The sequence below is a fragment of the Bufo gargarizans genome, chromosome 4 (genome assembly GCF_014858855.1).
Source record: "Bufo gargarizans isolate SCDJY-AF-19 chromosome 4, ASM1485885v1, whole genome shotgun sequence".
Classification (NCBI taxonomy): domain Eukaryota; kingdom Metazoa; phylum Chordata; class Amphibia; order Anura; family Bufonidae; genus Bufo; species Bufo gargarizans.
This window is the reverse complement of record NC_058083.1, coordinates 36132163-36144337: the sequence shown is the minus strand read 5'-3', so window position 1 is coordinate 36144337 and position 12175 is coordinate 36132163. Positions and strand designations below refer to the sequence as shown.

The window sequence follows — 12175 nt, the reverse complement described above, 5'->3', positions numbered from 1 at the left end:
CACTACTCTGATAATTGCACTGTAAGGAGCCATGGACCTGTGTGTCCACCACATGGCCAGGACAGGTTTCATGCTCTGAGAGCAAAGAATCAAGGTTCCAAATGAACAACTGCGGGCAAAGATCTTGAACACTTTGAGAAATTGTTACAGAAAGAATCTTGGGAAATTTTATAACTTTTCATTATATAATGAATCTGACTTTATTTGTTAACGTCTTACATGCTCAGTAAATGGTTAGTGACTGGCCTGTTAGGCCTGACAAAATACTACCATTAACTGGAGTAGTAACAGCAATTTCGGGCAATTGTTCAAATAATCCAAGTACAAAACAACCAGAGCAAGAGGGTTCCAAAGGAATGTAAAATAATCTAAAACTTCACTTTCATTCAAATCAGTTAAAACATACTGTTATAACTGGTATATTAGGACAGATCATCCAGATGTTAATATAAAATAAAATCTAAAATTTTAATAAACTTCTAGTTAGCTAGTAGAATCGCTGTGGAAATACTTTACTCCTTTTTACTTAATGTTTTACAGGACATTCTCTTTAGTAGACATACCTACAAATCCAGAAAGTCAAGTTTAGCAAAGACTGACATCTAATGGCAATGCTAAGAAGCAAAAACTTTAAAGGGGTTGTCCAGGTCTACAGATATTTCTCCGCATAGATCATCAATATTAGTCTGACACCCGGCACCTCCACCGATCAGCAATTTTGACCAGCAATGGCTATACACAGCTGGAAGCAGAAGGCTCTGTAATCTCTGTAGTTTCTGGTACCTGTGTACTGCATCTCAGCTCAATTTCACTTGAATGGCTGTACCCACCAATTTTGGTAGGACCAGTTGACCATCTAATGTGTATTGGGAAGTTTTGACTTTCTGTGAGTGGCAGATGTCTCAGGAATAAAGGATTGGGTTGTTGGATTTCAACACGTCCAATACTATTGCTCTCAGAGGGGATAGGGCACAACTGGAGGTGTCTGGCAGTGGTCTTCTCCTCGTTTACGACAAAACACATGTATGAACTGCTGACCTTTTCCTTACCAATCATTGCAAATAAATCTGAGTGATAAACAGAGCCTTTATGTTCATGTCCATTTTTCAGCCCAGATCGATACAGAACAGCCGAAGCAGCCAATCCGAAATATGCTCCAAATGCGTGAATGACCATAGATGCGCCAACATCTGTAGCCTGTAATAGAACAAGGGAATGCCACTGTTACACATAGTGCATTACATACTGTATATTATACTGATCATGACGTATAGACTGTGTTGTACTCCAGAGCTACGTTCACAATTTTGCAGCCTTCAGAGCTCAAACCTTGCAGTGCAATGGCTAAATGTGTACCCAGAGGTCTCTCTAGTAATTCGATTGTAAGTGTAATTTTTACACATTAATGTAAAAGACTATGTATCATACAGGTTTAGATATTTAGTATTAATTGGAAAATTATATATAAAATTATATAGGCACAAATACCCCCTTCATCCTAAAAAAATTAAGGTAGTACTTCATCCAAATCTCTCCATCCAAACAATGATGGTACAGATAATACTTCCTTTTTGCCTCTCCATATAAATGATGACAGTATAGCTACAGGGTGGCCCACGAAAAAGTAGACCGCCTCCAGCGATAAGATGACAAGTTGAACGAGCAAGTGAATTACCCACAAGTCACAAAAGATGCTGAAAGTGGCCCCCATTTAGGTCTTTGCATCTTTGGGCACGTCGGACTATGTTGGCTAAAAAAATGTCCTGCTTTTTCCAACAAGATGGGGCAACATGCCTCACCTCACAGAACTCACTGGCACGGGTTCATGAATTGTTTACGGAGGAGCGGACCAGACTTCTCCACATGCAATTTTTTTCTGTGGGAAAATTTAAGACAGAAAGTGTCCACTAACAATCCACATCCCCTGGATGAACTCAAGGAGAACATCACAGGCACTATCCGTAGCAGTATAGCAGTAACCAATACTGTACAGTATATCCAATACAGAGAGGCATTCAACCATCATGGTAATGCCAAAGTTTGCTTTCTATAATTATTGCACTGTACAGTATATTACTGTGTACCTGTCACTTGTTGGGGGAGAGAGAAAGAGGTTTGTGGGGTAAGTGTGAGGGTGTTTACATCGTGGACCATATTTTATACTTGACAGTTTTGACCTCAGTGTAAAATTGGACAATGATCATTATTATTTAGTTTAATAAGAGATGTTGATGGCATTGGAATAAAGGCTATGACAAAACCATTCATGACTAGGAGTCTATCTCTTGGTTCATGGAGTAGAGCTAAAAGAAGTTTTATCCCATGTGCTACAAAGGAATGTAAAATAACACTTACCCCAAGGAAAGCCACAAGATGTTCATTACATGCAAATATGGTTATCTCAAAGATGGCCATAATAAGCATCTGCAGTGGACTCGTCTTCCCTAACACAGCTCCGAAAGAAATTAACACTGTAGCGGTGCTGAAGTCTGCATTTATCATACTAGAAGAGAGACAGAGAAAATATAAAGCTATAAAGCAGAAAAATATAAAGGTTATACCCATAAGGTCACTAGAAAATGGTGCTATACTGTAAGTCCAGTTGACCCTCTTACGTTTCTAGCAACATTAGCTCAGATTTACTAATTTGTCTGCACCTAGAATCTGTCTATAAAGGCTTGCTAAATTGGTGTAGCTAGGGTTTCTCCATTTTTTACGCCCCCCTGAAAAAAATAAAAAAGGATATTGGGCTCAATGAGAATGGTGGGGCTTTTCTGGAAATGGGCATGGCCTACGACGTACTATTTTGCACCAAATTGCACCAAAATTCTGGTTTGTTAGACATTCTAAAGGAAGAGAGAGTGAGAGGAACTTTAAGCACTTTAAATTCGGATAGAGATGTTTCAGGTCTGTATAAACTCACACAAGATTTGGATAAATCGGATCTGAAATTAGTTTTTGTTAAATGTTCATCATAACTAAAGATCCATGGGTTTGGTGAACACTAGTGTAATGCATGGCCACTAGAGTGAGCTATGCTCTGGCCGATAGAGATGATCCTGATAAGTAAGCCCCACTAAATTTATATTCCTAAGTTCCAGTAGGGTAAACAGGCATTAACACACCAAAAACACATTACAGTAATAAAAAAAAAGTGACAGTCCTGGAGCAGCTGGTGTTATAAAAACGTATAAAAAGAGGTCACCCTACTGACAAAATCACTATCACTATTGGACATTTGCGATTGGATAAACATTTGGCTAGGTTCTACAAATGCACTACAGAACACAACCATACAGTTATGTGATTAAATTCTGTCTGCTTTCAGTCACCACTAGGGGGAGCTTGTTGAAGACATATTCATAATAGACTTCAGGGAGAAATGTATGTGGTACATCTGTTGGTAAAAACTCCCTCTACTAGCAGATGGAAGTAATTTATTTAAAGAGGACCATTCGTGTCCTCCAATGGTAGCTCTCTTTACCTATCTGTAGGTGACATTCTGCATATTCCACCTTTGCTGTTTTTGTCTCCTAGGCCCCTCATTCCTGAGCAATCTGTTCCAGAGCTCTGAGGATAATGCAATTCAGCACAGACAATGTCAGAGATCTGATTCACTGCTCATTGAGAATAGACCTCCCAACCTGGACACACTATATTGGAAACTGAAGCTAACAGCACCAACTGCTCTACAATAAGGGGGCCTAGGAGGAAAAAATAACCAGCTAGATAATCTACAGAGAGCTGGAAGGTACACCCAGGCAAAGATGGCAGCCAATGTTGGGGAATGTGACAAGCCCTATTTAAACAGGTACAGTACCTATCATTTTAATAAGAATTATGGCAGGTCATAGTTATGTTAGAAGCTTTTCTTGGTGAAGATTTGAGTGGTGAAAACACCAGAGATAACTGTAATTGGCTTTGCTTTGGGCTCTCCTGGGATAGAGAGGTGTGTTGGCTCATATTACTGTATTTCCTAAGGATCTGTACACCACACACATGGCTCTTCAAAGAGAACCTAGCAAAGCTGATCACAGCTGAAGGGGTCCAACACTTAGAACACACCAGTCTAAACTTCTGACATATTCACAAATTATCAGTTATTATATTATGAGTTACAGTATTTTTTCCTTTTTAATTTTTTGATTAAAAAATTTTCAATTAAAACTCCAACAAATCAGTACATAAAAAACATTAGAAGAGATAACAAAAGGAAACAGGAATTGACCCTTAAGGTTACAATTAGTATCAGGTGATGACAATAGTAGAATGATAGAACTGAAGGTAGACTTCTGAAATGAGAGAGGTCATACAGAGGAATAAGTTTACGACTTATGGAAGTTTAGCAATGTGAGTTATGGATAGTCTGATGACTACCGACTGTCAATCTGTAACAAATAGATAACAAGGTGAGGAAGTGTCAAAAAGTGGTAGGGATGGGAATTTCCATTGATTTTCTTATTTTCTTTCTGCAAATATATATATATATATATATATATATATATATATATATTTATATATTTAATCTAAGCTTAACCCCTTACGGACACATGACGTACCGGTACGGCATGTTTCCCGAGTCCCTAAGGACACATGACGTACCGGTACGTCATGTGTTGTTCCTCTCGGAACAAGGTGCCTGCTAAAATCATTGAGCAGGCACCTCGGCTAAATTCCCGTGACCCCCCCCCCCCCCCCGTGTCAGCGATCGCCGCAAACCGCAGGTCAATTCAGACCTGCGGTTTGCGGCTTTTCTACTGTGCGGCGGCGGCAGCAGTGCCATCGGGTCCCCATGGGGCCGTGGGGGGGACCCGATGGCATGGAAGGCAGCGCGATGCCTTCCTGAGGCATCTGTGCTGCTTTCCGGTGAAGAGCCTGTGAGATCCAGCCCCCTGGATCTCACAGGCCCCGGAAGCTGTATGAGTAATACACACAGTATTACTGTCACGACCGCTGTTGCCGGCGGTTTGGTTTCGTTGTTCAACCACAGGTGAGGGCCGCTAGTATGTTGCCTCACTTGTGGTTGCCGCTGGCAACATGTTGTTTTGTATGTCACAGTATAGCAGCCTGAGCTGGTGCTAGGCTGCTTGCTGCTATGTGCATGAGGTTGCACCTGGCAACCTCTCTTTATAGGTGTGCCTTTTATCGGTGTGCACGGGGTGTTATATGTTATGTGTGCACTTTCCCCTTTAAGTGGTTTCACTTCCCTGGTTGGTGTTGGAAGGGTTAATTCCCTTTCCTGTGTGTGTCTGTGTGGGTGTGACCACTTTGGGCTATAAAGCCTCTTTGGAGACCTGAAGCTGAGGGGTTCTTCAGCCATGCTTTGCTGGAGACATCCTCCTGGTAATTCACCATCTGCCAGTGGGGGCCACCCTTGTGGTCATAAGTTTATGTCTATGTGATGTTCAGTTGATATTTTCCTTTTGTTATTTGGTGCAGCTATGGATCTGGGTTCCTGTGTGTGGATGTGTGTTTGCTGGGTTCATTTAGTATTGTGTGGACATCAGCTTGCCAGCACAGGGATCCAGTCAGCAAGGCTGTGGCAGGTAGGTGGAACTAGTTCAGTTCACCTGCCATATCCATAGGTCTGTTTGTGTTCCCCTTTTCCCTGCAGCTTGGCCAGTGAGACTCCTGTTCCTCCGTGTCCAGAAGGAACAGGTCGTCTTACCCTGCTCCTAGTTTAGGGCCACCCTGAGGGCTAGCAGGGACTTCAAGGTTCTGGAGTATGAGCCCTCCTACCATCAGGGTCGGCTCATACAGCTAGGAGTCAGGGTCAGATTAAGGATGCGATTAGGAGGTGACCTGCTCCGTAATTCTGTCATCCTGGTTGAGCAGCGACTACCATGTTCTGTCATCGCACGGCTGAGGGTTTTCCCCATCCTCAGCCGTGACAATTACTCATATAGCCAATGCATTCCAATACAGAAGTATTGGAATGCATTGTAAAGGAATATACCCCCAAAAGTTCAAGTCCCAAAGTGGGACAAAAAATTAAGTGAAAAAAAAGTTGAAAAAATAAAGTTTTCCCCCCAAAAAATTAAAGGTTTCAAGTAAAAATAAACAAAAACTTAATTTTCCCCAAATAAAGTAATATATATTTTTTAAATAAAAGGATACATATTAGGTATCGCCACGTCCGTATCGACCGGCTCTATAAACATATCACATGACCTAACCCCCTCAGATGAACACCATAAAAAATAAAAAATGAAAACTGTGCTAAATAAACGATTTTTTGTCATCTTACATCACAAAAAGTGTAATAGCAAGCGATCAAAAAGTCACACGCACCCCAAAATAGTGCCAATAAAACCGTCATCTCATCCCGCACAAATCATACCCTACCCAAGGTAATCGCCCAAAAACTGAAAAAATTATGGCTCTCAGACTATGGAAACACTAAAACATGATTTTTTTTTTGCTTCAAAAATGAAATCATTGTGTAAAACTTACATAAATAAAAAAAAGTATACATATTGGGTATCACCGCATTCGTGAAAACCTGGTCTATAAAAATATCACATGATCTAACCTGTCAGAAGAATGTTGTAAATAACCAAAAAACTAAAACGGTGCCAAAACAGCTATTTCTTGTTATCTTGCCTCACAAAAAGTGTAATATAGAGCAACCAAAAATCATATGTACCCTAAACTAGTACCAACAATACTGCCACTCTATCCCGTAGTTTCTAAAATGGGGCCACTTTTTTGGAGTTTCTACTCTATTTTCCATTATTTCTTGTGGAACACCTAAAGGGTTAACAACGTTTGTAAAATCAGTTTTGAATACCTTGAGGGGTGTAGTTTCTTAGATGGGGTCACTTTTATGGAGTTTCTACTCTAGGGGTGCATCAGGGGGCTTCAAATGGGACATGGTGTCAAAAAAACAGTCCAGCAAATCATGCCTACCAAAAACCATATGGCATTCCTTTCCTTCTGCGCCCTGCCGTGTGCTCGTACAGCGGTTTACGACCACATATGGGGTGTTTCTGTAAACTACAGAATCAGGGCAATAAATATTGAGTTTGGTTTGGCTGTTAATCCTTGCTTTGTAACCGGAAAAAAATTATTAAAATGGAAAATCTGCTAAAAAAGTGAAATTTTTAAATTGTATCTCTATTTTCCATTAATTCTTGTGGAACACCTAAAGGGTTAACAAAGTTTGTAGAATCAGTTTTGAATACCTTGAGGGGTGTAGTTTACAGAATGGGGTCATTTTTGGGTGGTTTCTATTATGTAAGCCTCGCAAAGTGACTTCAGACCTGAACTGATCCCTAAAATTGGGTTTTTGAAAATTTCTGGAAAATTTCAAGATTTGCTTCTAAACTTCTAAGCCTTGTAACATTCCCAAAAAATAAAATATCATTCCCAAAATGATTTAAACATGAAGTAGACATATGGGCAATGTAAAGTAATAACTATTTTTGGAGGTATTACTATGTATTATAGAAGTAGAGAAATTGAAACTTAGAAATTTGCAATTTTTTACAAATTTTTGGTAAATTTTGTATTTTTTTATAAATAAAAATGATTATTTTTTTTTACTTCATTTTACCAGTGTCATGAAGTACCATATGTGACGAAAAAACAATCTCAGAAAGGCCTGGATAAGTCAAAGCGTTTTAAAGTTATCAGCACTTAAAGTGACACTGGTCAGATTTGCAAAAAATGGCCTGGTCCTTTAAGTGAAATAGGGCTGAATCCTTAAGGGGATAATATTCCAGATTATAGTCTCCAGTCTTTAGGCACAGATTGATGTATGATCTATATAGGGTTGTCACAATACCATAATTTTGATTCTACAGTATTTCGATACCATAAAAAAGTATTGCAATACTCGATACCACGCGGAAAAGATAAAACAGAAAAAAAGCTGTGTGCATTCCACATTTTATGGAACTTCTGGGCCATAATAGAACAGTCCTATACTAATGTTTGGGGGGGGACAAGGTGACAAAAAAATGGCAAATTGTCATAGTTCAGACTGTTTCTAACGTGGCAATACCTAATATGTTTATTTTTTATTGTTTACATATTTAATATGTAAAATTGGGAAATGGGGCCATTTAAACTTTTAATATTTAACCCTTGTCTTACTTATCCTAATAGAGATCAATTAGGGTGAATAGGATTTTACACTGTCCCTGCTGCCCTGGGCTTTGTGCACATAGCAGCAGGGAGCTTACCATGGCAGCCATGGATGGCTTCAGTAGCGTCCTGGCTGCCATGGTAACTGACCGAAGCCACGCTATTTTACTGCTGGGGCTCTTATCGGAAGCTGCCAATAATGCAAATACTGAGGAGGGGGGGACCCTGTGGCCACTGCACCACCAATGAATATAATAAACATTATTATAATACTGGTGAGGAGGGGAGAGGCTGTTAACACTGCCTCACCAATGAATATAATTAACATTATTATAATACTTGGGAGAAGAGGAGGGGCTGTGGCCTCTGCGCCACCAATGGGTATAATTAATTGCTAAATACAAATGTGGGAGGCGGGTTCCGGCTCTATTACACAGCGAATCCCGTAATTTAAGCCCTCCTTTGACCGCCATTGTACATATAGGTCGGAAGTCGAGTCTATAAAGGAAATGTTAGTATGTCATGGCGGCAAGTGACTTCCTGCATTTGGACGTACTATTACGTCATGGTGATCTGGTGGGCACCTAAGCGGTACGCGCCTGATCACTGCAGGGGCTTGTCAGTCACTGATAGCCGGGCCCCTGCTGTATTCGCAAGCATTGCTGTAAAAGCCGATGCCAGTGGATTAACCCCTTCTATGCCGCGGCCCCTTTCCCCAGATTTTATAATAAAAAATTGAAAAAAATAAAAATAAAAAACACACATATTAGGTATCACCACATCCGTAAGGACCGGCTCTATAAATATATCACATGATCCACCCCGTCCAATAAACACCCAAAAAAACTGTCAAAAAAAGCAATTTTTGTAGCCTTACATCCGAAAATGTGCAACATCAAGCGATCAAAAAGGTGTATGCCCCCCCAAATGGTACCAATAAAGCCATCACCTCATCCCGCAAAAAATTAGACAATTGGTCAAAAAATAAAAAATAAACTATAGCTCTCAGACTATGGAGACACTAAAACATCATTTTTTTGTTTCAAAAAAGCTATTGTATTAAAGTAAAATAAATTAATAAAAGTAGACATATTAGGTATCGCCACATCCATAACAACCAGCTCTATAAACATATCACATGACCTTACCCCTCAGGTGAACTGGCCCTTACAATGTATGAAATAGCAATATCTACCCACAGAAGCAATATAAATAACCAATAAATACAGAGATTAGAAGTGACAAGCGCTCAAGTCATCAATGTAACAAGTCAACAATAATCCATTTGAATAACAAGGGGGTGAAGGGATGGGAGAGGGTGAAGGGAGGGGAGATGGTGAAGGGATGGGAGGGGGGAAGGGCAGGTGGTGGGCGGGCTTGAAAATTGCTGACATTGTGCTTTTAATTAGATAAATTGTACTGTATCCTACCTTGCCCATATTGCAGGCTGAAAGCCTGGGAGAGGCATGTATAGGATATAGCTGGGTGCTACTTTGCCCAGATTGTAGGCTGTAAGCCCAGGAGAGGCATGTTAGAGTAGGCCCCATCTGATTAGAAGCCACCTTGTCGTCTGGTAGATGGGCTCGAAATATGTTTGATCAATTATATGCGCAAAGAGCTTCTAGCTGCTTTTGCAGTAAGTATGGCCACCAAGCCGCTATTTTTTTCTTATTCAATATTTACGTATATCTTTGTGCAATTGACTAGCAGTGTGCTGTTACCTGTAGTTCTACTCAGGAGAGGGATCCCCAGGAGCCAATACCTGCGACTCAGACGCAACTGTTCAGACAAGCATGATTTTATCATACAGGCAGCTGATCTGAGGAGGAGGTTCTTATTAAGGGGATACCCAGATCACGTCCTGAGGTCTGCATACCAGACTGCCTTGTCTCGCCCAAGATCCTCTCTACTAACTCCGAATCAATCTCCCACCTCTCAGGCTAAAGTGTGAAGAATTATCACTAATTTTGACAGAGGGTCCAAACAAGTTAAGCACATCATACAACGTCACTGGGAGGTCCTTAAAATGGACCCAGACTTGAATGATGTGCTAGGTGATCAACCTCAAATCACCTACAGAAGGGGGCCCAACTTGCGTGATAAACTCGTACACAGCCACTATGAACCCAATCTCACAAAGTCCACTTGGTTGCGGTCTAAGACTGTGGGCTGTCACAAATGTGGTAATTGTGTAGCATGCAAATTCATACAGACTACAAAATCATTTGTAAGCCACGTGACAGGCAAACAATACTCCATCCCACATTTTATTAACTGCAAGTCCAGAGGGATCGTATACCGCATTCAGTGTGAATGTGGGATGGAGTACATAGGCAAGACGATACGAGAATTCAGGAGGAGGATAGGGGAGCATCTGGGAAATATCTCACATAAACGGGATACCCCACTATCCAAGCATGTACACACTGCCCACAATGGCAGTGCCCCGCTAAGATTTATGGGCATTGACCTGGTGAAGCCTCCCTTTAGAGGAGGTGATTAGGACAAGAACCTCCTCCAGCGAGAATCGCGCTGGATCTTCCGTCTCAAAACCTGTGCGGCCCTGGGTCTTAATGAAAGGCTTGACTATGGGTGCTTCATATAATAGGCTGGTGGGATGGACCTCTTAATATCTTGGTGTTTCCCTAATATATCCGGCTCCAACTGTAGTGTCTTCTGCGACTAATCTTGTCTCCTATATTCATGCAAGAAATGCCAGTATAATCTTGCTGCGATTTTGTGTCACAGCATTACTATGGACGCTTCTATCTGTTGACATTGTTTCCCAGGCAACCCTCCCTCTCTACCGCCTCTCCGTGACTGTGATTGTCCGCCGGTATCACGTGTTGCCGACGTCTGACGTGTTGTCGCGCAGCGCATGCGTGTGACGTCGGACGCCGATGCGGACAATCACAGGGCGGTCCATTCAAGAGAGGCGCGCATGGGCTCTATTTAAATCCCACAGAGGTATGTATCAGTGTGGCTGGTAGATGTTGAGGAATCCCTAGAACTATAGGGACATTACCTTAAGTGAGGACCACCATATCCTCACACTATGACTAGCAGAGGAACATCTATCCCTCTGCAGCACTGCATTCCAACACCAGGGGTGTCAGTCCATAGGCTCTCACTGAAGTTGATAGAGCCTTCTCCAATTTTTTGCTGCAGGGTCTTTTTTACCTGCGGTCGCACATGTTATATGTTTTTTTCTATGTGTACCATTTTCCCCCGAGGAGTCGACACAACAGAAACGTGCCACGTCAGGAGGTCTGAAGGAATTTGCATTTTAATAGTGCTAGTGATCAGGTCCATAACTAGGGACAGGTATCCAGACGGGGTCGCCCTTTCTAGGGCGAGTGCTCTGTGTAGGTAGGCAGTATGGGAGCAGTCCCCTTCCCCCAAGTGTCTAGGGTGAGATAAGGCACAGCATCACTACTCCTTCTGACATAACGCCAACACGAGACACCGTCCGGTCCAGGCAATACCAAAGCCAAGCTGATCCTAGCCATCTGGTTGGTCGGGTAAGACTGCTTGAGTCCACACAGGCGCAGCAGATCTATTTACTTACCTTTGTTCTACCAGCAGTGGGGTACCCATTTGGACCCCTTATATGTACAAACCGGATTCCAAAAAAGTTGGGACACTATACAAATCGTGAATAAAAACTGAATGCAATGATGTGGAGGTGCCAACTTCTAATATTTTATTCAGAATAGAACATAAATCACGGAACAAAAGTTTAAACTGAGAAAATGTACCATTTTAAGGGAAAAATATGTTGAATCAGAATTTCATGGTGTCAACAAATCCCCAGAAAGTTGGGACAAGGCCATTTTCACCACTGTGTGGCATCTCCCCTTCTTCTTACAACACTCAACAGACGTCTGGGGACCGAGGAGACCAGTTTCTCAAGTTTAGAAATAGGAATGCTCTCCCATTCTTGTCTAATACAGGCCTCTAACTGTTCAATCGTCTGGGGCCTTCTTTGTTGCACCTTCCTCTTTATGATGCGCCAAATGTTCTCTATAGGTGAAAGATCTGGACTGCAGACTGGCCATTTCAGTAGCCGGATCCTTCTCCTACGCAG

The 12175-nt window shown here is 41.5% G+C and overlaps 1 protein-coding gene across 1 annotated transcript in view; it reads right to left on the bottom strand.

The window, feature by feature from the left end:
• The window catches only part of RHAG (Rh associated glycoprotein), a 73203-nt gene that overhangs the window by 17631 nt on the left and 43397 nt on the right, over positions 1-12175 (bottom strand). The window contains exons 3-4 of the mRNA XM_044288825.1: positions 2356-2503; positions 1050-1197 (exon numbers count right to left, since the gene is read on the bottom strand). Of these exons, the coding sequence (XP_044144760.1) occupies positions 1050-1197; positions 2356-2503 (296 nt within the window). The remainder of the gene's footprint in view (positions 1-1049; positions 1198-2355; positions 2504-12175) is intronic.